Genomic DNA, 24,607 nt, shown 5'->3' with positions numbered 1-24,607 from the left:
GAGTGTGGGGGGGGGGGGGATCGGCAGTTAATATATATATACTGTATTGTAGTTTTTTGTTTTTTTGTTGTGTATAGTCAGAATAAGTGATTGCACAGCACCATTCAGGTACTGGAAACACATACACCCTCACAAAAAACATCCCCATACCTGCTATAGATTGTATATGGATTTTCTAGGGCATCTGTGATAGAAAACAGACAGCAAGGACGTCTGGACTCTCACGACTCTTCTTAGACACATGAAACCTCTTGTAGAACACAAACCTACAGAATATCTCGGACACCCACCCTCCCCAAGACACAGTCAGCCAGTCACAGATCCATCAGTGTACTGTACGTTCAGTAAGATAGTAAGACGTACTGTACGTTCAGGTGCAGTAAGATACAACAACAAAAAAACAGAGATGGAGGAAGGGCAGAAAAAGGGAGAGAGGGAAGAGGGGGATGAAAAAGAGGAATTGTAATAAGGGTTCAGCTATCAGAGTATACTGCTCTACGGGCAACATGGGCAACAAGACAGATACAGGTACATGCCATATAAAGTGGGTACTGTAGACGTGAATGGTTAATCAAGTAACAATTGATCCAAGTGCAAAGATCTATTGATAAGATCTTCTTAGAAAACACTGATTTGAAGATGATTATTAAACCGTTCTTAGGGTTTTTTTTTGAAAGAGTTAACAGACAAAGGATATTTGGGAGGTTGTTTGCTTTTTCACAAACTAGCTTCACACTGTTCATGTTCCCTCTCTCTGTTCCCTTTGTCGCTATGACTCTCTGTCTCTCTCTCTCTCTCTCTCTCTCTCTCTCACTCCCCATCTCTCTCTCTCTCTCTCTCACTCCCCATCTCTCTCTCTCTCTCTCTCTCCCCATTTATCTCTCTCTCTCTCTCTCTCTCTCTCTCTCTCTCTCTCCCCATCTCTCTCTCTCTCTCTCTCTCTCTCTCTCTCTCTGTCTCTCTCTCTCACTCCCCATCTCTCTCTCTCTCTCTCCCCCTCTTTCTGTCTCTCTCTCTCTCTCTTTCTCCCCGTCCCGCTCTCTCCCTCTCTCTCTCCCTCTCTCTTTCCCTCTCTCTTTCCCTCTCTCTCTCTCTCCCTCTCTCTTACTTTTCCCACATAGGATTCACGATATGTAGCCTATTAAAACAATTGGGCACCTAAGAATCTAACGTTAGCAACAAACCAAAGACATTTCTATAAAGTGGCTTTTAGTTGCCTGGCTTGCAAGATTCAGCTATCCTAAATCCATTCTTAAACGGATGTTTCTTTGTGTGCACAAAATAGAGCAGGTAACGTTGCTACTTGGGACCAGACTGCTATTTAAATGAGCTACAAGTTTGAAATCGGAGAACAACAATAGAATGTTCATGATTTAATGCATGCCAAAGCCGGTAAGATGAAAGGAGACATTTATACCGAGGGGTTGGCGGGAATTTTAAACATAATACCGCAACGATTACTAGGTCAGTTGGAGGAAATAAAAGTACAACACCTTTCAGATATAAAGAAAAGTCTGCAAAAAAAATTGGCGGCAAAATGCCTCGTTTAGAAAGGTGTAGCTGTCTCTCTCTGACTGTCTGAGCACTGCTTGTGGTATTTGGGCAGCGTGTGTGAAGTTTTCAGAGGGTTCCGGCACTACGACTCTCAGAGTGGAGCAAACACAAGTATCCGTTTGTCTTAAAACACTCTCCCACTTTGCTACCTTCTTTTACCCACTCTCTTCCTTACATGCTCTTTGACCCTGGGTGAAGAGAAAAAAGGGCAGAAGGAGGAAGTGAGAGAGAGAGCGAGAGCGAGAGCGAGAGCGAGAGAGAGAGACAGAGAAAAAAGGACAGACAGAACCTCACAAGGTCGTTCCCTTCTTTTTGCCCTTCACGCTCATTCACAGATCTGCTATGATTGGATAGTTGAAAGCTATAAGGCGTAAACCAGGTGTAGCTACTGCTGGCACCTATCCCATATTCTTAGATTTGTGAAAGAAGAGTCTGTTGATGTTTCGTTCCTCTTTCTTTCTTATGTCCTTTTCCCGCCCTTTCCACTCTTTCACTTCCATGTGTGACTTTACCCATGGTCAGAGAACTCGGATCATGGCCAAAACACCAAGTGGCGCTACTACAACACAAACAAAGAAACTTTAGCATGCAGAGAGTTGACAAAGGTGTGTCTACAGGATAACTCATTAAAGTTGTCAAAGTTGAAAGAGTTTTTCAGACTTTCAGTAATTGTTGCACAGCTGAAAGTCCCTCCCTCCCTCCCCACCATCTCCCTCTCCCTCCAGGATATAGGGTACTCACGTAGGCAGACGGCGGCCAGCAGGCGCAGTCCGTTCTCCGGGGGGAAGCAGGTTGGGAAGAGGGGCTGTAGGACGTAGTTGGAGAAGGTGAGGGCGATGACTGCCTGGTTGGTGGGGTAGATCACCAGCACCGCGATCCACAGACGCAGGAACCTAGAGGAGAAGGAGGGAGTGAGAGATGGAGGCAGAGGGGTCAATTAGGGTTATGAACGGCATTTAGACACTGACGTACGCACGCACACACACACACACACACACACGCACGCACGCACACGCACACACACACTAGCTTCAGGTCAGTGTGGTAACACATAATTGTATTAATGGGGCAGGGTCTACACTTAGAAGAATACAGGTTATTCACTTAGAATGTGTGTGTGTGTGTGTGTGTGTGTGTGTGTGTATGTGTGTATGTGTGTGTGTTAGGGAGGGGGCAATGGGGAGTTGAGATTTAGCTGACTAGAGAGGAGGCCACATTAGGACATGGTTTTTCCACAAATTCTCCACAAGCTTATGGAGAGAGCATTACGCGTCGCTGCGTCCACCTTGTTAGCCTGGTTGTCCCTCACAACGAATGTGTGTGTGTGTTTATGCGTGTCTGTGAGCGAGTGTTGAGCTAATGTATGTCTGTGTTTCTATATATGTGTGCGTGTGTGTGTGTGTGTGTGTGTGTGTGAACAAATGTTCACAAAGCAATAAGTCTGTAAGATTAAAGAAAAGCCCCAAAGCTGAGCCATCAGTAAAGGACTTAATTTGCTAACACTGCAGATAGCGTGTCATCACGACTGTATGTCACCACCACCACCAAGTCTGGCCCCTGGAATGCTTGGCCCTGCACCGCTGGGGTGAGTGGGCACTTCCACAAACCCCTATGGAGACCTGTGGAGAGTCTCCGTGGAAGAGTCCACTCCCCCCGGGAACACGGGGGTGTCCTTATCGACACCCTCCTCCTACTCCTATACAGTACACCATCCAAACAAACACTCCTTGATTGTAGCTTGGTATCACAGAGAGAAGGAAACAGGGAAACAGTATGTGCCCCGAAAAACTTCAAACCAAAACATCTGAGGCACCTGGAGGAAACAGTTCGAGACCATTTCTAACATACCAAACAAAGCCTTCAAACAGAGAATATCAGTTGGTTCTGGGTAGAATATCATGTTTCATTGTACATTTCTCATTGATGTATTGATGTCTATAATGGGACACTAACAATAGTCTGAGGTGCTGTTTTGTCTGGGTGGATTCCTATCTGAAAATACCCATGTATCCATGAGACTGTTACAAGACAAGGTCAAAACTTAATCTGAGTGTGTTTACCGTCTGGGAGAACACTATGAACACACAGACAGTCTTCAATCAATGTGTACAAAGGTTTGATGATATGTTCTGGGTAGAAGTTGTCAGAGAAAATAAGAGGGTGAGTGAGTGACACAGAGAGAGAGAGAGAGAGAGAGAGAGAGAGAGAGAGAGAGAGAGAGAGAGACATCCTCCTCCATGCTTCACGGTAGGAACCACACATGCAGAGATCATACATTCACCTACTCTGCGTCTCACAAAGACACGGCGGTTGGAACCAAAAATCTCAAATTTGGACTCATCAGACCAAAGGACATTTTTCCACTGGTCTAATGTCCATTGTTCGTGTTTCTTGGCCCAAGCAAGTCTCTTCTGAACCATGAAGGTCTGATTCACGCAGTCTCCTCTGAACAGTTGATGTTGAGATGTGTCTGTTACTTGAACTCTGTGAAGCATTTATTTGGGCTGCAATTTCTGAGGCTGGTAACTCTAATGAACTTGTCCTCTGCAGCAGAGGTAATTCTCTTCCTTTCCTGTGGCGGTCCTCATGAGAGCCAGTTTCATCATAGCGCTTGATGGTTTTTGTGACTGCACTGGAAGAAACTTTCAAAGTTCTTGACATTTTCCGGATTGACTGACCTTCATGTCTTAAAGCAATGATGGACTGTCATTTCTCTTTGCTTATTTGAGCTGTTCTTGCCACAATATGGACATGGTCTTTTACCTTCTGTATACCAATCCTAACTTGTTACAAAACAACTGATTGGCTCAAACACATTAAGAAGGAAAGAAATTCCACAAATTAACTTATAACAAGGCACATCTGTTAATTGAAATGCTTTCCAGGTGACTACCTCATGAAGCTGGTTGAGAAAATGCCAAGAGTGTGCAAAGCTGTCATCAAGGCAAAGGGTGGCTACTTTGAAGTATCTAAAATATATTTTTGATGTCTTCACTATTATTCTACAATGTAGAAAATAGTAAAAAATAAATAAAAACCCTGGAATGAGTATGTGTGTCCAAACTTTTGACTGGTACTGTATGCTGTGGGTTAAAGGTCACCAAACACCACAGCTCTAGTCACTCACCCTGCCAGTCCTCCGAAGATGTCCTTGACGTATGAATAGTCTCCCCCTGACTTGGGGATGGTGACACCCAGCTCGGCGTAGCACAGCGCTCCGATGGCCGTGATTATGCCGGTGACAATCCACACGATCAGCGCCAGACCCACTGAGCTAGCATTCTCCATCACGCCCTTAGGGCTGACAAAGATCCCAGAGCCGATGATATTACCTGGGATAGAGAGAAGAAGAGGGGGATGGTTATTCATGTGACACAAACAGTTATTTGAAACACTGAAGAGAAAGGGGAACGATTATTAGTGTGACACCAGTGTCATTCATAAGCTGGAAGAGCTGAAGGGGGGTTGGAACATTTTAAGTGAGAGAACATCTGACTTGCCTAGCTAAATAAATGTTAAATGAATTAAATAAAACCATCTGTTCCACCAGCTCATGATGAGGGGAGAGTGGACCGTTATCGACGGGACACCAGCATCTGTCACAGAATGCAATCAGGAGCTCAATTGGGGGGAGTGGAACAGAGTGAACACAATGGAGAGGGATTCTAATCAATATATGCAACAAAAGCACAGTTCCATCTCCTACAGAATCCCTATTCCAACCATGAGTGTAATCTACACTGAATATACAAAACATTTGGAACACCCGCTCCTTCCATGACATAGACTGACCAGGTGAATCCAGGTGAACACTATGACCCCTTAACGATGTCACTTGATGGCTCCTCACCACCTGTGCTATTTTGTTAGTTTTTACTTATTTTGTACATAATGTTGCTGCCACCATCTCTTATGACCGAAAATAACTTCTGGACATCAGAACAGTGATTACTCACCACGAACTGGAATAAGCTTTTTCCTTTAACGAGTCCAACGAGAAGGATATACTGCTCTCCCCGGAACAGGCCCAAATCCCCGTCATTTGCGTGAAGAAAAGATGAAGGAAAAGGGGGCGTGTGGTAAGACGAGGGGTGGAGGGTGTGTGTCTTTTTGTCAATAACAGCTGGTGAGCGATGTCTAATATTAAAGAAGTTTCGAGGTATTGCTCACCTGAGGTAGAGTACCTTATGATAAGCTGTAGACCACACTATTTACCAAGAGAGTTCTCATCTATATTATTCGTAGCTGTCTATTTGCCACCATAGACCAATGCTGGTACTAAGACCGCACTCAACCAACTCTATAAGGCCATAAGCAAACAAGAAAATGCTCATCCAGAAGCGGCGCTCCTAGTGGCCGGGGACTTCAATGCAGGCAAACTTAAATCAGTTTTACTACATTTTTACCTGTATGTCACATGTGCAACCAGAGGTGAAAAAAAACTCTAGACCACCTTTACTCCACACACCGAGATGCATACAAAGTTCTCCCCCACCCTCCATTTGGCAAATATGACGATAATTCTATCCTCCTGATTCTTGCTTACAAGCAAAAACTAAAGCAGGAAATACCTGTGACTCGCTCAATACGGAAGTAGTCAGATGACGAGGATGTTTCGCTACAGGACTGTTTTGCTAGCACAGAACAATGGCATTGAGGAGTATACCACCTCAGTCATTGGCTTCATCAATAAGTGCATCAACGACGTCGTCCCCACAGTGACCTACGTACATATCCCAACCAGAAGCCATGGATTACAGGCAACATCCGCATCCAGCTAAAGGCTAGAGCTTCCGCTTTCAAGGAGCGGGACACTAATCCGGACATATATAAGAAATCCCGCTATGCCCTCAGACGGACCATCTAACAAGACAAGCATCAATACAGGATTAAGATTGAATCCTACTACACCGGCTGTGACAATTATCGGATGTGGCAGGGCTTGAAAACTATTACGGATGACAAAGGGAAACACACACGCGAGCTGCCCAGCGACGTGAGCCTACCAGACGAGCTAAATGCATTTTATGCTCGCTTTGACGCAAGCAACACTGAAGCATGCACGAGAGCACCAGCTGTTCTGGATGACGGTGTGATAACGCTTTCGGTAGCTGATGTGAGCAAGACCTTTAAATAGGTCAACATTCACAAAGCCGCGGGGCCAGACAGATTACCAGGACATGTCCTCAAAGCATGCACAGAACAACTGGCAAGTGTCTTCACTGACATTCAACCTCTCCCTGATCGAGTCTGTAATACCTACATGTTTCAAGCAGACCACAAAGGTAACCTGCCTAAATGATTACCACCCCATAGCACTCACGTCGGTAGCCATGAAATGCTTTGAAAGGCTGGTCATGGCTCACATCAACAGAATCCTCCCGGATACCCTAGTACCACTCCAATTCACTTACTCCCCCAACAGATCCACAGATGACGCAATCTCAATCATACTCCACACTTCCCTTTCCCAACTGGACAGAAGGAACACCTATGTGAGAATGCTGTTCATTGACTACAGCTCAGCGTTCAACACCATAGTGCCCATGAAGCTCATCACTAATCTAAGGACCCTGGGACTAAACACCACCCTCTGCAACTGGATCCTGGACTTCCTGACTGGTCACCCCCAGGTGGTAAGTGTAGGCAACAACACATCTGCCACTCTGATCCTCAACAATGGGGCACCTCAGGGGTGTGTACTTAGTCCTCTCCTGTACTCCTTGTTCACCCACGACTGCGAGGCCAAACACGACTCCAACACCATCATTAAGTTTGCTGACGACACAACAGTGGCCTGATCACTGACAACGATGAGACAGCCTATAGGGATGAGGTCAAAGAACTGGCAGTGTGGTGCCAAGACAACAACGTCTCCCTCAATGTGAGCAAGACAAAGGAGCTGATTGTGGACAAAAGGAAAAGGTGGGCCAAACAGGCCCCCATTAACATCGACGGGGCTGTATTAAAGTGGGTAGAGAGTTTCAAGTTCTTTGGTGTCCACATCACCAACAAACTATGGTCCAAACACACCAATATAGTCGGGAAGAGTGCACGACATAACCTTTTCCCCCTCAGGAGACTGAAAAGATTTGGCATGGGTCCCCAGATCCTCAAAAAGTTCTACAGCTGCACCATCGAGAGCATCCTGACCGGTCGGATCACCGCCTGGTATGGCAACTGCTTGGCATCTGACCATAAGACGCTACAGAGCTACGGCCCAGTACATTACTGGAGCCAAGCTTCCTGCCATCCAAGACCTATATAATAGGCGGTGTCAGAGGAAAGCCCATAAAATTGTCAGAGACTCCAGTCACCCAAGTCATAGACTGTTCTCTCTGCTACCACATGGTAAGCAGTACCGGAGTGCCAAGTCTAGGTCCAAGAGGCTTCTGAAGAGCTTCTACCCCCAAACCATAAGACTGCTGAACAATTAATCAAATGGCCACCGGACTATTTACATTTAAACCCCATTTGTTTTGTACACTGCTGCTACTCACTGTTAATTATCTATACGTAGTCACTTCACCCCTACCGCACACTGACTCTGTACCGGTCCTACCGCACACTGACTCGGTACCGGTATCCCCTGTATATAGCCTCGTTATTGTTATATTATTGTGTTACGGGCTCGGGAGAGACGAAGGTTGAAAGTCATGCGTCCTCCGATACACAACCCAACCAAGCCAAGCCGCACTGCTTCTTAACACAGCGCGCATCCAACCCGGAAGCCAGCCGCACCAATGTGTCGGAGGAAACACCGTGAACCTGGCAACCTTGGTTAGCGCGCACTGCCGGTAGGCCAATTGTGCGTCGCCCCCACGGACCTCCCGGTTGCGGCCTGTTACGACAGAGCCTGGGCGCGAACCCAGAGTCTCTGATGGCACAGCTGGCGCTACAGTACATTTACATTTACATTTAAGTCATTTAGCAGACGCTCTTATCCAGAGCGACTTACAAATTGGTGCATTCACCTTATGACATCCAGTGGAGCAGCCACTTTACAATAGTGCATCTAAATCTTTTAAGGGGGGGGGGGGGGTGAGAAGGATTACTTTATCCTATCCTAGGTATTCCTTAAAGAGGTGGGGTTTCAGGTGTCTCCGGAAGGTGGTGATTGACTCCGCTGTCCTGGCGTCGTGAGGGAGTTTGTTCCACCATTGGGGGGCCAGTACAGCGCCCTTAACCACTGCGCCACCCGGGAGGCCCCTTGTGTTGTCTTTTTATTATTTTTTACTTTTGTTTATTTGGTAAATATTTTCTTAACCCTTCTTGAACTGCACTGTTGGTTAAGGGCTTGTAAGTAAGCATTTCATGGTAAGGTCTACACTTGTTGTATTTGGCGCATGTGACAAATACATTTTGATTTGATTTGATAAATCCACTTCAATCAGTGTAGACGAAGGGGAGGAGACGGGTTAAAGAAGGATTTTTAAGCCATGAGACAGTTGAGAAATGGATTATGTAGGTGTGCCATTCAGAGGGTGAATGGGCAAGACAAAATATTTAAGTGCCTTTGAATGGGGTGTGGTAGTAGGTGTCAGGCGCACTGGTTTGTGCCAAGAACTCTGGGGGTGCAATGGGGGCGCAACTAAATATTAGGAAGGTATTCCTAATGTTTTTTACACTCAGTGTATATCACTGAGAGACCACCCACTGGGCACACACTGGTTGAATCAACATTGTTCACACGTCATTTCAATGAAAGGACGTTAAACCAATGTGGAATATACATTGAATTGACATCTGTGCCCAGTGGGAATACTGTGTTACCATACCCATGGGGAAGAATAAGCTTTGCACCAGAGGCCGTTAAGGCCCTCATTGCTCCGCCTCTCAGTTCTAATGAGTGTGTGGAAAGAGGAGGAGAGAAAAACAGAACAATGGGAGATTAACATGGGTGTAGTGCAAAATGGATGAGAGGGGGAAAAAATGGGGGCAGAGAGAAAATTGGACGAAGGAGACAGACAGACAGAGAGCAAGAGAGAGACAGCGAGACATAGAGAGATAAACAGAGAGACAGAGAGAGAGAACATTTTGTTTTAAAAGCAATGAGCAGACCCTCCAGCAGACAGTGGGAACGCAATGTGCTGAGTTAGCACTGAGGATGAGGAGTCATGGAGAGAGACTGAGGGAGAGAGAGAGAGAGAGAGAGAGAGGGGGGGGGGGGGTTACAGAGTACAATGAGGAATGAGAGGCCCGTGTGTATGAGTGTGTACTAGGGAGGAGCCAAAACTACATCTGAACATCAGAACAATGCCCTGACAGCCTCTATAAGCATCAGACTGTCAGTCAGTTTATAGAGCAAGGAAACATGAAAGAGACTGCGTGTGTATGTGTGTTTCTGGTTCAGACAGGTTCACTACTCGCGCCCCATCAAAGATCTGACAAAGCAGTAGGGATCAGAGGTCAGGGGTTGAGAATCAGAAAGCTGACTGATTGGCTCATAAACATTGACAGCCAATAGGGCTTCAGGGCCAAAGGTTGTATGTTATAGCTTGCAGTCGGATCTGAGTGTGGAGAATTTAAAGTTCAAAGTCAAAGATATTGATACCGATCTGTTTGAGATTTAAACGTGCTAGTGGTGTAGTTTGATAAGGGGTTGCGTGTCTCTCTGTGTGTGTGTGTGTGCGTGTGTGTACGTGCGCGTGTTTTAACACACATATGTTCTCTTTCACTTCAACATTTCTCTACACGTGCAGTACCAGTCAAAAGTTTGGACACACCTACTCATTCAAGGTTTTAATCTTTTTTTTTTTTACTATTTTCTCCATTGTAGAATAATAAATGAATCAAAACTTTGAAATAACACACATGGAATCATGAAATAACCAAAAAAGTGTTAAACAAATCAAAATGTATTTAAGATTTTAGATTCTTCAAAGTAGCCACCCTTTTGCCTTGATGAAAGCTTTGCACACTCTTGTCATTCTCTCAACCAGCTTCATAAGGTAGTCATGAGGGCTTTATAAATACATTTGATTGATTAACAGGTGTGCCTTGTTAAAAGTTAATTTGTGGAATTTCTTACCTTCTTACAGCGTTTGAGCCAATCAGTTGTGTTGTGACAAGGTTGGGGTGGTATACAGAATATAGCCCTATTTGGTAAAAGACCAAGTCCATATTACGGCAAGAACAGCTCAAATAAGCAAAGAGAAACAACAGTTTATGACATGAAATTCAGTCAACCCGGAAAATGTCAAGAACTTTGAAAGTTTCTTCAAGTGGGCTCCCGAGTGTTGCAGCGGTCTAAGACACTGCATCTCAGTGCTAGCGGCGTCACTACAGACCCTGGTTTGATTCCGGGCTGTATGACAATTGTCCGTGATTGGGAGTTCCATAGGGTGGTGCACCATTTTCCCAGCAGCGTTAGGGTTTGGCCGGGTAGCCCGTCATTGTAAATAAGAATGTCTTCTGAACTGATTTGCCTAGTTAAATAAAGGTTCAATTAAAATAAAGGTTAAATAGCAGTCACAAAAACCATCAAGAGCTGTGATGAAACTGTCTCTCATGAGGACCGCCACAGGAAAGGAAGACCCAGAGTTACCTCTGCTGCAGAGGACAAGTTCATTAGAGTTACCAGCCTCAGAAATTGCAACCCAAATAAATGCTTCACAGAGTTCCAGTAACAGACACATCTCAACATCAACTGTTCAGAGGAGACAGCGTGAATCAGGCCTTCATGACACCAATAAGAAGAAGAGACTTGCTTGGGCCAAGAAACACGAGCAGTGGACATTAGATCGTTGTAAATCTATCCTTTGGGATTTTTGATTCCGACCCGCCGAGTCTTTGTGAGACGCAGAGCAGGTGAACGGATGATCTCTGTATTTGTGGTTCCCACCGTGAAGCATGGAGGAGGAGGTGTGATGGTGTAATGGTGCTTTGCTGGTGACACTGTCTGTGATTTATTTAGAATTCAAGGCACACTTAACCAGCATGGCTACCACAGCATTCTGCAGCACTACGCCATCCCATCTGTTTTGCGTGTTAGTGGGACTATCATTTATTTTTCAACAGGACAATGACCCAACACACCTCCAGGTTGAGTAAGGGCTATTTGACCAAGAAGGAGAGTGTTGGAGTGCTGCATCAGATGACCTGGCCTCCACAATCACCTGACCGCAACCCAACTGAGAAAGTTTGGGATGAGTTAGACAGCAGTGACAGAAAAGTAGCCAACAATTGCTCAGCATATGTGGGAACTCATTGGAACTGGAAAAGCATTCCAGGTGAAGCTGGTTGAGAGAATGCCAAAGCTTTGACCAAAGCTTTCATCAAGGTGGCTACATTAAAGAATCACACATATAAAATATATTTAGATTTGTTTAACACTTTTTTTGGTTACTACATGATTGCTTATGTGTTATTTCATAGTGTTGGTGTCTTCACTACTATTCTACAATGTAGAAAATAGTAAAAATGAAGAAAAACCCTTGAATGAGTAGGTGTGTCCAAACTTTTGACTGGTACTGTATGTACATATCACATGTGCAGTGTCTAGCCTAAACCCCTCTCCTGTATTATTCCTTAGCAAGGTTACCTTAGTGGGTGAAAGGTAAAAGCATGATAAATCTCAACCTCGACAAAAGCAAGTGACTGCTCCAAGAAAGCTGACTCCCGTGGTCTTTGGTACTCTGCTGTATGAGCAGTGACTGTGTCGGCTTTATAATGCATCAGTTCAGCAACTTTGTGTGTAACACTGATGATAAGACAATGAGGAGACTGCGTTAGGTTGTAGTGTCACTGGTGAGCTGGTGAGAGCAGTGTAAAAGAGACTGGTTTAGACTGGTTAAACTACGGTACACCTTATCTGTGGGATGAGCTTCTAGTTTCCTTATTCAGACTGTGTGTGTGTCTGTGTGTGAGAGTGAAGGGTGCTGACTGAAGTGGAACACACATGCATACACGCTTACACACACACACACACACACACACACACACACACCGACACAATGATTCACACACGCGCACGCACACTTACGTTTCCTGTTCTCACTTTCGCCCTGCTTCCCCTTTGTGTGAATTGTACCAGAAAGGAACACACCTGATGCACACACAACCATGCACACACTCACTCACACACATACGCACCCACACACATGTCTTGTTCTCTCTGTCTACCTGCTTCCACTTCCTGCTTCCTGTTCTCACTTTCCCCCTGGTCCACTTTGTGTGAACCGTACGAGAAAGAAACATCCCTGACACACTCGGACACAATGCTCCAGAACGGGTGGTTTTTCCTCTCTCCTCTTCCCTCTTCCCCTCCTCTCGTCCTACCTCTGATGCCAGGGCTGCGATTCTCCACCCTTCTCCAAAGTGGGCACTTGCACACTCCCGTGATGGATTTAAAAGTGTAGGATTGGTGCAAACGTTGGCTGGAGGTAGTTTCCGCCATTGTTAAATCTATGACGGGGAGTGTGCAACCGCACACGTCTTGAAAAGGGTGGATCATCTCTGGAAGCACCAGAGCAGGTAAGAGCCAAACCCAACGTGTGTAATCTCCAGGAGAATATAGCCAAAACATCACTGGCCTTAAAACGAAGCTACGGTAGTAGGCCTAAAGCTCAGACAAAGCCGTTCAAGTCATGGACGAGGCTTACTTACTCGCACAATGGTTGCATCCCAAATGCACCCTATTCCCTACATAGTGCACTACTTTATTTGGAATAGGGTCCCATTTGGGACGCAGGCATTGACTATTTCAGCTTTCTGATCCCCTTTTCAGGAACAATGTGCTGTGTAGTGTAGTGCCTACTCAGGCTTTTGCACATGAAATGTAATGATACATAGAGTTTCAGCAGCAGTGTACTACTACGGTGTAGTTTCGGGGAGATCGATGATGATTGGTGTCAAAGTTGGACGTCTATCCATGTCATGAGTACTTCAGGAAATGCCTTCGAAATCGGCAACAGTGAGCACTATCACCATCAAGTGGGCTTGGGTTTTGCTAGGGTGTTGTGGACGGGCGTCGCGTCATCCCATGACTCTGGATCAGAAGGTTGCGTGTTCGGTCGTGGACACTGTTCTCTATTTTTATTTTACCCTATCCAAAACCTTAACCCTTGCTTTAAACATTTGGAATGACTGCCTTAACTTCTACATTTGATGTTCGGAGAAATAGAACAATACAGAGCAGCAGGAACAACAACAAAAAACGCTTTAAATTTTACGTTTGGAGAACGTGGATGAACGTCTAATTCTGTAGTGAGAACTTGTTGGTAGTTTTGCATTTTCCCATTAATGGTTGAGTTTAGGATCGGGGCCAACTACTGCTTGGACACTGTCCAACCTTTCCGAGGACACACACACACACACACACACACACACACACACACACACACACACACACACACACACACACACACACACACACACACACACCTCGCCCCTCTCAGTCCTCACCCACCTCACCCTTCTCAGTCCTCACCCACCTGCCTGTTTCCTTCCCCTTTCATCCCAGTCCAAAACACCTCACCCTTCTCAGTGATCACCCTCCTCACCCTTCTCAGTCCTCACCCACCTGCCCGTTCCCTTCCCCTTTCATCCCAGTCCAAAACACCTCACCCTTCTCAGTGATCACCCTCCTCGCCCACGTCACCCTCCTCGCCCCTCTCAGTCCTCACCCACCTCACTCTCCTCAGTCCTCACCCACCTGCCCGTTCCCTTCCCCTTTCATCCCAGTCCAAAACACCTCACCCTTCTCAGTGATCACCCTCCTCGCCCACGTCACCCTCCTCGCCCCTCTCAGTCCTCACCCACCTCACCCTTCTCAGTCCTCACCCACCTGCCCGTTTCCTTCCCCTTTCATCCCAGTCCAAAACACCTCACCCTTCTCAGTGATCACCCTCCTCGCCCACGTCACCCACCTCACCCTTCTCAGTCCTTACCCACCTGCCCGTTTCCTTCCCCTTTCATCCCAGTCCAAAACACACCAACCTCACCATAGAGATGATGATGATTTCCCTTACTGTCGCCCTAACTATGTCTGAAATGACACCCATAGTGCACTACCTATACTGATATAGTGCACTACTTATAACCAACCATATAGCGCCCTACCATAGAAGCCATAGAGGCCTCACAGGCTACAAAAGCTAAGCCAGCTCAGCTAATGAAACAGCAGTATCACCTTGGGAATCTTAGTTCCTCCAAATCTGCAAAAGTTCACTTCTGATCCCAGCTTTGCGTGGAGGAGGGGAGGGGGGGGCTGAAGAAGGGGGTGGAGGTGGGCTTGAAGGAAAATAGGTGTACCTTAAACTCATAAAGAACTCCCTCAGCCCACTTTGAGGAAACTCAGCGAAGCAGACAGAGAACAAAGGGAAGAGTTTGAACATGGAAGTTTGAGTTCAGTGATCTGACGATAAGGCCTCTCACGTGAGATAGGAGGAGAGATCAGGGTCATTTTCATTTGGCACCAAACGTACAGAAGAAAACAGGGAGGGGCACTGTCTGAACTTATCCAATAAGAAACGTCCTTTTTTGTATTATGTTGCAAAACCTTTTGCTATGGTGTAAATAAAAATTAAAAATTAAATTATTTCACCTTTATTTAACCAGGTAGGCCAGTTGAGAACAAGTTCTCATTTACAGCTGCGACCTGCCCAAGATAAAACAAAGCAGTGCTACAAAAACTACAACACAGAGTTACACATCAACAAACGTACAGTCAATAACACAAAATAAAAGAAAAAAAGAAAGATCTATGTGCAGTGTGTAAAAAATGTAGAAGAGTAGGGAGGTAAGGCAATAAATAGGCCATAGAGGCGAAAATAATTCAAATGTAGCATTGGAGTGATATATGTGCAGATAATGATGTGCAAGTAGAGATACTGGGGTGCAAAAGACCAAAAGGGTAAGTAATAATACGGGGATGAGGAAGTTGGGTGTGCTATTTACAGATGGGCTGTGTACAGGTACAGTGATCGGTAAGCTGCTCTGATAGCTGATGCTTAAAGTTAGAGAGGAAGATATAAGACTCCAGCTTCAGAGATTTTTGCAATTCGTTCCAGTCATTGGCAGCAGAGAACTGGAAGGTAAGGTGGCCAAAGGAAGTGTTGGCTTTGGGGATGAACAGTGCAATATACCTGCTGGAGCGCTTGCTACAGGTGGGTGTTGCTATGGTGACCAGTGAGCTGAGATAAGGTGAAGCTTTACCTAGCAAAGACTTATAGATGACCTGGAGCCAGTGGGTTTGGCGACGGATATGTAGTGAGGGCCAGCCAACGAGAGCATAGAGGTCGCAGTGGTGGGTAGTATATGGGGCTTGGTGATAAAACGGATGGCACTGTGATAGATTACATCCAGTTTGCTGAGTATAGTGTTGGGGGCTATTTTGTAAATGACATCACCGAAGTCAAGGATCGGTTGGGTAGTCAGTTTTACGAGGGTATGTTTGAATGAGTGAAGTGAAGGAGGCTTTGTTGCGGAATAGGAAGCCGATTCTAGATTACATTTTGGATTGGAGATGCTTAATATGAGTCTGGAAGGAGAGTTTACAGTCTAACCAGACACCTAGATATTTATAGTTCACATATTATAGATATTTATAGTCCGCATATTCTAGGTCAGAACCGTCCAGGGTAGTCAAATCAAATCAAAGTTTATTTGTCACTTGCGCCGAATACAACGTGTGTAGACCTTACAGTGAAATGCTTACTTACAGGCTCTAACCAATAGTGCAAAAAAGTTATTAGGTGAACAATAGGTAAGTCTTAATTAACACAATTATTTTGTTAATGTTCAAACAAGTTGGCCATAATTAATACATTTCCACTAGTGTACAGTTACTGTGCCTCCCAATACCTAGAATGTTGTATTCAAATCTGCAGCTAAAATCCTAATTGAAAGCTTTTGGAGACAGTGTCTCCTGACCCCTCCTGTCTCAGCCTCCAGTATTTATGCTGCAGTATTTTATGTGTCGGGGGGCTAGGGACAGTCTGTTATATCTGGAGTACTTCTCCTGTCCTATCCGGTGTCCTGTGTGAATTTAAGTATGCTCTCTCTAATTCTCTCTTTCTCTCTTTCTTTCTCTCTCTCGGAGGACCTGAGCCCTAGGACCATGCCTCAAGACTACCGGGCATGATGACTCCTTGCGGTCTCCAGTCCACCTGGCCGTGCTGCTGCTCCAGTTTCAACTGTTCTGCCTGTGATTATTATTATTTGACCATGCTGGTCATTTATGAACATTTGAACATCTTGGCCATGTTCTGTTATAATCTCCACCCGGCACAGCCAGAAGAGGACTGGCCACCCCACATAGCCTGGTTCCTCTCTAGGTTTCTTCCTAGGTTTTGGCCTTTCTAGGGAGTTTTTCCTAGCCACTGTGCTTCTACACCTGCATTGCTTGCTGTTTGAGGTTTTAGGCTGGGTTTCTGTACAGCACTTTGAGATATCAGCTGATGTACGAAGGGCTATATAAATACATTTGATTTGATTTAAAGAAATAAAAACAACAGTAAAAAGACAGTGAAAAATAACAGTAGCGAGGCTATAAAAGTAGCGAGGCTACATACAGACACCGGTTAGTCGGGGTGACTGAGGTAGTATGTACATGTAGATATGGTAAAGTGACTATGCCTATATGATGAACAGAGAGTAGCAGTAGCGTAAAGTAGTGATGCTAGTCGGGCGGGAGGGTGCGGGCAGCAATCGGTTGAAGAGCCTGCACTTAGTTTTACTTGCATTTAAAAGCAGTTGGAGGCCACGGAAGGAGTGTTGTAAGGCATTGAAGCTCATTTAGAGGTTTGTTAGCACAATGTCCAAAGAAGGGCCAGATGTATACAGAATGGTGTTGTCTGCGTAGAGGTGGATCAGAGAATCACCAGCAGCAAGAGCGACATCATTGATATATACCGAGAAAAGAGTCAAGTAACGGAGTTCAAGTAACAGACACATCTCAACATCAACTGTTTAGAGGAGACTGCGTGAAACATGGTCGAATTGCTGAAAAGAAGCCACTACTAAAGGATACCAATAAGAAGAAGAGACTTGCTTGGGCCAAGAAACACGAGCAATGGACATTAGACAGGTGGAAATCTGTCCTTTGGTCTGAACAGTCTAAATTTGAGGTTTTTGGTTCCAACCACCGTGTCTTTGTGAGATGCAGAGTAGGTGAATGGATGATCTCTGCATGTGTGGTTCCCACCGTGAAGCATGGAGGAGGAGGTGTGATGGTGTGGGGGTGATTTGATGGTGACACTGTCCGTGATTTATTTTGAATTCAAGGCACACTTAACCAGCATGGCTACCACAGCATGTGTCCAAACTGTTGACTGTACTGTATGTAAATGTAATGTTTCCGTTTTTTTTGTTTTTTAAAATAAATTAGCAAACATTTCTAAAACAAAACGTTGTCATTATGGGGTAGTGTGTGTAGATTGATGAGGAAAATATGTTAAATAGATTTTAGAATAAGGCTGTAACAAAATGTGGGAAAAAGTCAAGGTGTCTTAATACTTTGCGAAGGCACTGTAGTTCTGGTGATCAGATTTAGTGTCCAGATTTAGAAATTATACATAGAGTAGTTCGCTGGTTACATCGGGTTTCCAATTCTACTGGTAACGTGGGTGTAAATAACTTGCATTTACAAAAAAGATGAGTTCAGTCATCTTCATTTACAGTAATGATGGGGATAATGTCATGACAGTTTCGGTTTGCGCTGAAGATCACAGAGATTTTCAAACCACCTCACAGAGAGATAAAGAATGACTGTCAACTGCTGAAATGATGCAATAGGAATCAATGACAATTAGCCTTAATTAGAAGCTTAAAAACCTACATTATAAGTTGAAAGTGATCCAAAACTAGTAATAGAGTAGGTGACCTTATGCTACTTAACCCAAACCTTGTTCTAGTCTTTGTGAACTCACTATATAAACCCGACTGCAAACCAACTCTCAGCCAACCTGAGCAGCAGTGGTTAGTTACATTTTCTACTAGGCCTATTCATAATTCACACACAATCAAACCTTTGAAAATATACATAAAAATTAGGACAGTATCTATACCCATTTAAAAAAAAAAAAGTTTTTTAACTTACCAACAATAATTCCGCACGCGCTCACAAGACCGATCTCTTTCTTCAGAGCCACCCCTCCTTCTCCGGACTCTTTCCCGGACTCGGGGCCAGCATCCCCGCCAGACGCCACTGAACATCCTCGTTGCCTTGGTCCGTCCGTCATTTTTTTGATAAGAGTTGTTCAGTCCTCGTTGACACTTGCTGCTGCAGCTGTGCCTGCGGTCGCTCTCAGTTGACAGCTAAAGAGCGCTTGGACGTAGGGGCTCAATTTGCGCTTTGGTAAGACAGCACAACACACCTCACCCAAAGTTGTCGAAGATGATCGGATACAAGTTATTTTGACTTGTTGCTGTATACTGGTATAGCAATTCAACCCTTAAAAAAAATCGAATGGAGATTTCAGATGTTATGGGCACCGCACTACACAAATGGTTAATTTATATATACAAAAAGTCAGTGCACTTACACTTTATGTAAACTTTATTTTTAGCTCTGTATCATCATCATGTTTCTGTTGTCCTGAATACCAATGTATTTGTTGTTATAATGTTGCACTCGTGGGCTGCTTGCGCACTAACGAATTTTGTAAAATAAAAACACATATGCCTAGTTTGCGCTGCGGGCAACCACAACAAAACATTAGATGAGATAGCTTTCTATCTCGTTTGACCGGTAATGCGACTAGCACATTTGTGATTTCATTGTGCTATAATATATTTTCACTGTTTGACGTCTTATTAAACATGTCTAAGCAAACAAGGTACACGTATTCAATAGTACATTTAGTGAACAAGAATTGCGTGTTCCAGTGACATACTGCGAAAGAAGCCTCCTGTCACAAAACAATAGCGTTCACTGCTTCCTTGTTTCCAGGCGAGAGCTCGAGAGACCCGACTAAAGCATCCTTTTTTTAAACTCACAAACAAAACTGGGTCTTCCTATCCCAAAATCGACCCTCAATAAAAATGTCCTTTCTGGTCTTCAGACACGAGCTGTATCCTTGCTGCTTTGGTTTGACTCAGCAGTGAGCAAGATATTGGGTACATATACATATCCCTTCACGTGAGTACAGTAGGACCGCCCCTTTACCGCACTAGCCCGCTCCTCTTCTCGCCACCACTATTTCCTGAGCTTGTTTTCTTCCTTCAGTTCAGCCTGTTCCATATACCCAAACCCTCCTCCCCCCATATTCAAGCAATCAGCTGTTCCCCGACCCACCTCTGCTCCGTACTGTACACCACCATACCCCCCCCCAAAAAAAACACACAGCAAACGTAGTACTACACTGTCTCTCCCTCTCACTCATAGGTCTTCGTCAAGGTGCAACCTGAGTCTAAGTGTAGCATGTTCACTTGCACCTCTTGTGGAGTGAATTTTTCTGACTTCAGGGTGATGAAATTCCACTATGACCTTGTCATTGCACACACAGACTACACACACCATGCACACGCAGAAACACAACACACCATGCACACTTTGAAAGCATTTCTTGTGTTTCCAGCAGGTATCTTTGGATTTGCTGACGTGCTGCTCTTTGTATCCTTGATTATACGCGGTGTGTGTGTGTGTGTGTGTGTTTGTCTATCAGACCTGAGCAGAAAAAAACTTTTCAAATCCTTGAGGTTGTCAAATATAGTTTATATACTGGGCTACCATCGGCTACGGCTGATGACAGGAACAAATATAAGAAGTAAAAATCGATATATTTATTTGATGGCTGCCAAATATTTTATGAAGAACCAAAAACTACAACAGTTAGTTGAATTAGTCTAAATATATGAGCGTAAGCACATGGTTTTGAGGGCTTTAAGATGTGAATCTTAATATAGCCTATAGCCTAGAATGAAATACACGAGGGTCATGGAATCCCCTTGACATTAGAGTAGACCATTTACGCAGCTTCAAAATGACTAACAAATATATTTTCATAATGAGTGAGACATAAGGTAATACAGTAACGCTTGACATAAAGTTCTTATACTGTACATGTATAGTAACTTTGTGATTATTACAATAACAACATTGTAGTTATAGAGGACTTTATAATTGCATAACAACCGAGTTATTACATAAGTGGATTAAGGAACAGTCACTATTCCTATTGTGTACAGAAGTTACCGAAACGCCCCGCTCGTTGTTATGCAATTAAAATGCAATTTCCAAAGTATCATGTCACAACATGCTAATAAAACGTTGGTCCAAAAGTATTTACAGTTTTATTACAGACACAATAACAGTTTAATATTTTTTATTTATGATTTTTTTATTTAACCTTTTTTTATTTAACTAGGCAAATCAGTTGCCTACCAAAAGGCAAAAGGCCTCCTGGGGGGACGGGGCCTGGGATAAAAAAAAATATTATTGTCACTGAGAATGCAAACAGTACCAAAATATGGATATTAAGTGTCAAAAAGAAACTAAATATTCCAGAACTGCCTTTTTGAATCAACTACAGCCAAGGTGAAAAATCATGTTAGTTTGCATGTCCGCAGGAAGATGTAGTTACTTTCTGAGATCTGTATTCAAATAGTTTTGAAAAGTAGTTACTTTCTGAGATCTGTATTCAAATAGTTTTTAAAAAGTAATCATTTTTGGGGATCTGTATTCAAATAGTTTTAAAAAGTAATCATTTTTGGGGATCTGTATAGTTGTAGTCACCTCCAAAGTAGCTATTTGTTCCCCAGGTAAAATAGTTACTTTTCCATAAAGCATAGTTAAACCTATAGTTAACCCAGGTCGGATGTGTGTACTGTATGTCTAAAATTGAGTAAGAGATGGTGAGAGATTCTGAAAAAATTGATGTTTTTTTTAAACGATTCCATATTGTGTTATATTTTTTCTCTCACCCATCTACACACAATACCCCGTAATACCCTTTGGATGGTGTATCAATACACCGAGTCACTACAATGATAAAAACGTCCTTCCTTACTCAGTTGCCGGAGAGGAACAAAACCGCTCAGGCATTTCACCATGAGGCCAATGGTGTCTTTAAAACAGTTGCAGAGTTAAATGGCTGTGATAGGAGAAAACTGAGGATGGATCAGCAACATTGTAGTTACTCCACAATACTAACCTAATTGATAGAGGGAAAAGAAGGAGGCCTGGACCGAATACAACTATTTTAAAACATGCATCCTGTTTGCAACAAGGCACTAAAGAAGCTCTGCAAAAAAATGTGTCAAAGCAATTCACTTTTTGTCCTGAATACAAATGTTATGTTTGGGGAAAATCCAATACAACACATTACTGAGTACCACTCTCCATATTTTCAAGCATAGTGGTGGCTGCATCGTGTTATGGATATGCTTGTAATTGTTAAGGACTTGGGAGTTTTTCAGGACCAAAAAGAAACTGAATGGAGCTAAGCACAGGCAAAATCCCAGACACTGGCAGATTAATTCACCTTTCAGTAGGACAATAACCTAAAAAAGCAAGGCCACTGGAGTTGCTTACCCAGAAGACAGTGAATGGTTCCTGAGTGGCCGAGCTACAATGGTGACTTACATCTGCTTGAAAATATATGTCAGTGGTTGTCTAGCAATAATCAACAACCAATTTGACAGAGCTCGAAGAAATGAGAAAATAATAATGGGCAAATGTTGCACAATTCAGGTGTGGAAAGCTTGTAGAGACATACCCAGACAGATTCACTGCTGTAATCGCTGTTAAAGGTGCTGCTACCAAGTATTCACTCAGGGGTATGAATAATTATGTAAATAAGATATTTCTGTATTTCATTTTCAATAAATGTTTTTTAAAACATATCTTCACTTTTTCATTATGGGATATTGTGTGTAGATGGGTAAGAAAATAAAAATCTATTTAATCCATTTTGAATTCAGGCTGGAACACAACAAAATCTGGAATAATTCAAGGGGTGCGTATGTGTGTGTGTGTGTGAGTGTGTCAGTGTGTGTGTGTGTCAGTGTGCGGTCACTGTAAATAAGACCTACTACACTCTAAAAAATGCTGGGTTGTTTGAAAGACCCAACTGCTGAGTTGCAGACATTGGGTCACTTAGTTGGGTTGTTTTCTTAAAATATAGCAAGGTTGAATTGTTCATCCTGGGTCATTGATGAGTAAATGTCATTCCGGTTCATCTGTTCAGTTGATTTGTCATCACATGTTAAGGTTGAATGAGGCTTTAATGAGGCTTACACAAGTGTATGGATTCCTCAAGAGCCTATGCACATCCCAAATGTTGGGAAAGTTACCACTTTGTTACAATATGTAAATAATAATGTGATGAATTTTATATTAAAACATGTAACGTGCAAAAATATTCATGGAAAATGGAACAAAAAATGGAACATTGCAATGTACAATCTTAACATGAGCAGCAATGACATTAACTCTCATATATGAGCGTAAGCACATGGTTTTGAGGGCTTTAAGATGTGAATCTTAATATAGCCTATAGCCTAGAATGAAATACATGAGGGTCATGGAATCCCCTTGACATTAGAGTAGACCATTTACGCAGCTTCAAAATGACTAACAAATATATTTTCATAATGAGTGAGACATAAGGTAATACAGTAACGCTTGACATAAAGTTCTTATACTGTACATGTATAGTAACTTTGTGATTATTACAATAACAACATTGTAGTTATAGAGGACTTTATAATTGCATAACAACCGAGTTATTATATAAGTGGATTAAGGAACAGTCACTATTCCTATTGTGTACAGAAGTTACCGAAACGCCCCGCTCGTTGTTATGCAATTAAAATGCAATTTCCAAAGTATCATGTCACAACATGCTAATAAAACGTTGGTCCAAAAGTATTTACAGTTTTATTACAGACACAATAACAGTTTAATATTTTTTATTTATGATTTTTTTATTTAACCTTTTTTTATTTAACTAGGCAAATCAGTTGCCTACCAAAAGGCAAAAGGCCTCCTGGGGGGACGGGGCCTGGGATAAAAAAAATATTATTGTCACTGAGAATGCAAACAGTACCAAAATATGGATATTAAGTGTCAAAAAGAAACTAAATATTCCAGAACTGCCTTTTTGAATCAACTACAGCCAAGGTGAAAAATCATGTTAGTTTGCATGTCCGCAGGAAGATGTAGTTACTTTCTGAGATCTGTATTCAAATAGTTTTTAAAAAGTAATCATTTTTGGGGATCTGTATTCAAATAGTTTTAAAAAGTAATCATTTTTGGGGATCTGTATAGTTGTAGTCACCTCCAAAGTAGCTATTTGTTCCCCAGGTAAAATAGTTACTTTTCCATAAAGCATAGTTAAACCTATAGTTAACCCAGGTCGGATGTGTGTACTGTATGTCTAAAATTGAGTAAGAGATGGTGAGAGATTCTGAAAAAATTGATGTTTTTTTTAAACCATTCCATATTGTGTTATATTTTTTCTCTCACCCATCTACACACAATACCCCGTAATACCCTTTGGATGGTGTATCAATACACCGAGTCACTACAATGATAAAAACGTCCTTCCTTACTCAGTTGCCGGAGAGGAACAAAACCGCTCAGGCATTTCACCATGAGGCCAATGGTGTCTTTAAAACAGTTGCAGAGTTAAATGGCTGTGATAGGAGAAAACTGAGGATGGATCAGCAACATTGTAGTTACTCCACAATACTAACCTAATTGATAGAGGGAAAAGAAGGAGGCCTGTACCGAATACAACTATTTTAAAACATGCATCCTGTTTGCAACAAGGCACTAAAGAAGCTCTGCAAAAAAAAATGTGTCAAAGCAATTCACTTTTTGTCCTGAATACAAATGTTATGTTTGGGGAAAATCCAATACAACACATTACTGAGTACCACTCTCCATATTTTCAAGCATAGTGGTGGCTGCATCGTGTTATGGATATGCTTGTAATTGTTAAGGACTTGGGAGTTTTTCAGGATCAAAAAGAAACTGAATGGAGCTAAGCACAGGCAAAATCCCAGACACTGTGTCACGCCCTGGTCTAAGTATTTTGTGTTTTCTTCATGTATTGGGTCAGGCCAGGGTGTGGCATAGAGTTTTTGTATTGTGGTGTGTTTTGTC

General features: G+C 43.2%; 1 protein-coding gene across 2 annotated transcripts in view; it reads right to left on the bottom strand.

Moving 5' to 3' along the window:
- Positions 1 to 19,672, bottom strand: part of LOC115133846 (large neutral amino acids transporter small subunit 2-like) — a 37,419-nt gene extending 17,747 nt beyond the window's left edge. Inside the window, exons 1-4 of one of the 2 annotated variants that reach the window (XM_065021847.1) lie at positions 19,041 to 19,672; positions 18,596 to 18,949; positions 4,682 to 4,886; positions 2,296 to 2,447 (exon numbers count right to left, since the gene is read on the bottom strand). In XM_065021847.1, the coding sequence (XP_064877919.1) occupies positions 2,296 to 2,447; positions 4,682 to 4,886; positions 18,596 to 18,737 (499 nt within the window). In that variant the 5' untranslated portion in view covers positions 18,738 to 18,949; positions 19,041 to 19,672. The remainder of the gene's footprint in view (positions 1 to 2,295; positions 2,448 to 4,681; positions 4,887 to 18,595; positions 18,950 to 19,040) is intronic. The other variant, XM_065021848.1, reaches the window with a different exon arrangement.
- Between the last annotated feature and the right edge of the window lie 4,935 nt (positions 19,673 to 24,607).

Source organism: Oncorhynchus nerka, linkage group LG8 (genome assembly GCF_034236695.1).
Source record: "Oncorhynchus nerka isolate Pitt River linkage group LG8, Oner_Uvic_2.0, whole genome shotgun sequence".
NCBI classification, from domain to species: Eukaryota; Metazoa; Chordata; class Actinopteri; order Salmoniformes; family Salmonidae; genus Oncorhynchus; species Oncorhynchus nerka.
Note: the sequence above shows the minus strand (reverse complement) of the source record. Positions and strands in the feature narration are given on the sequence as shown.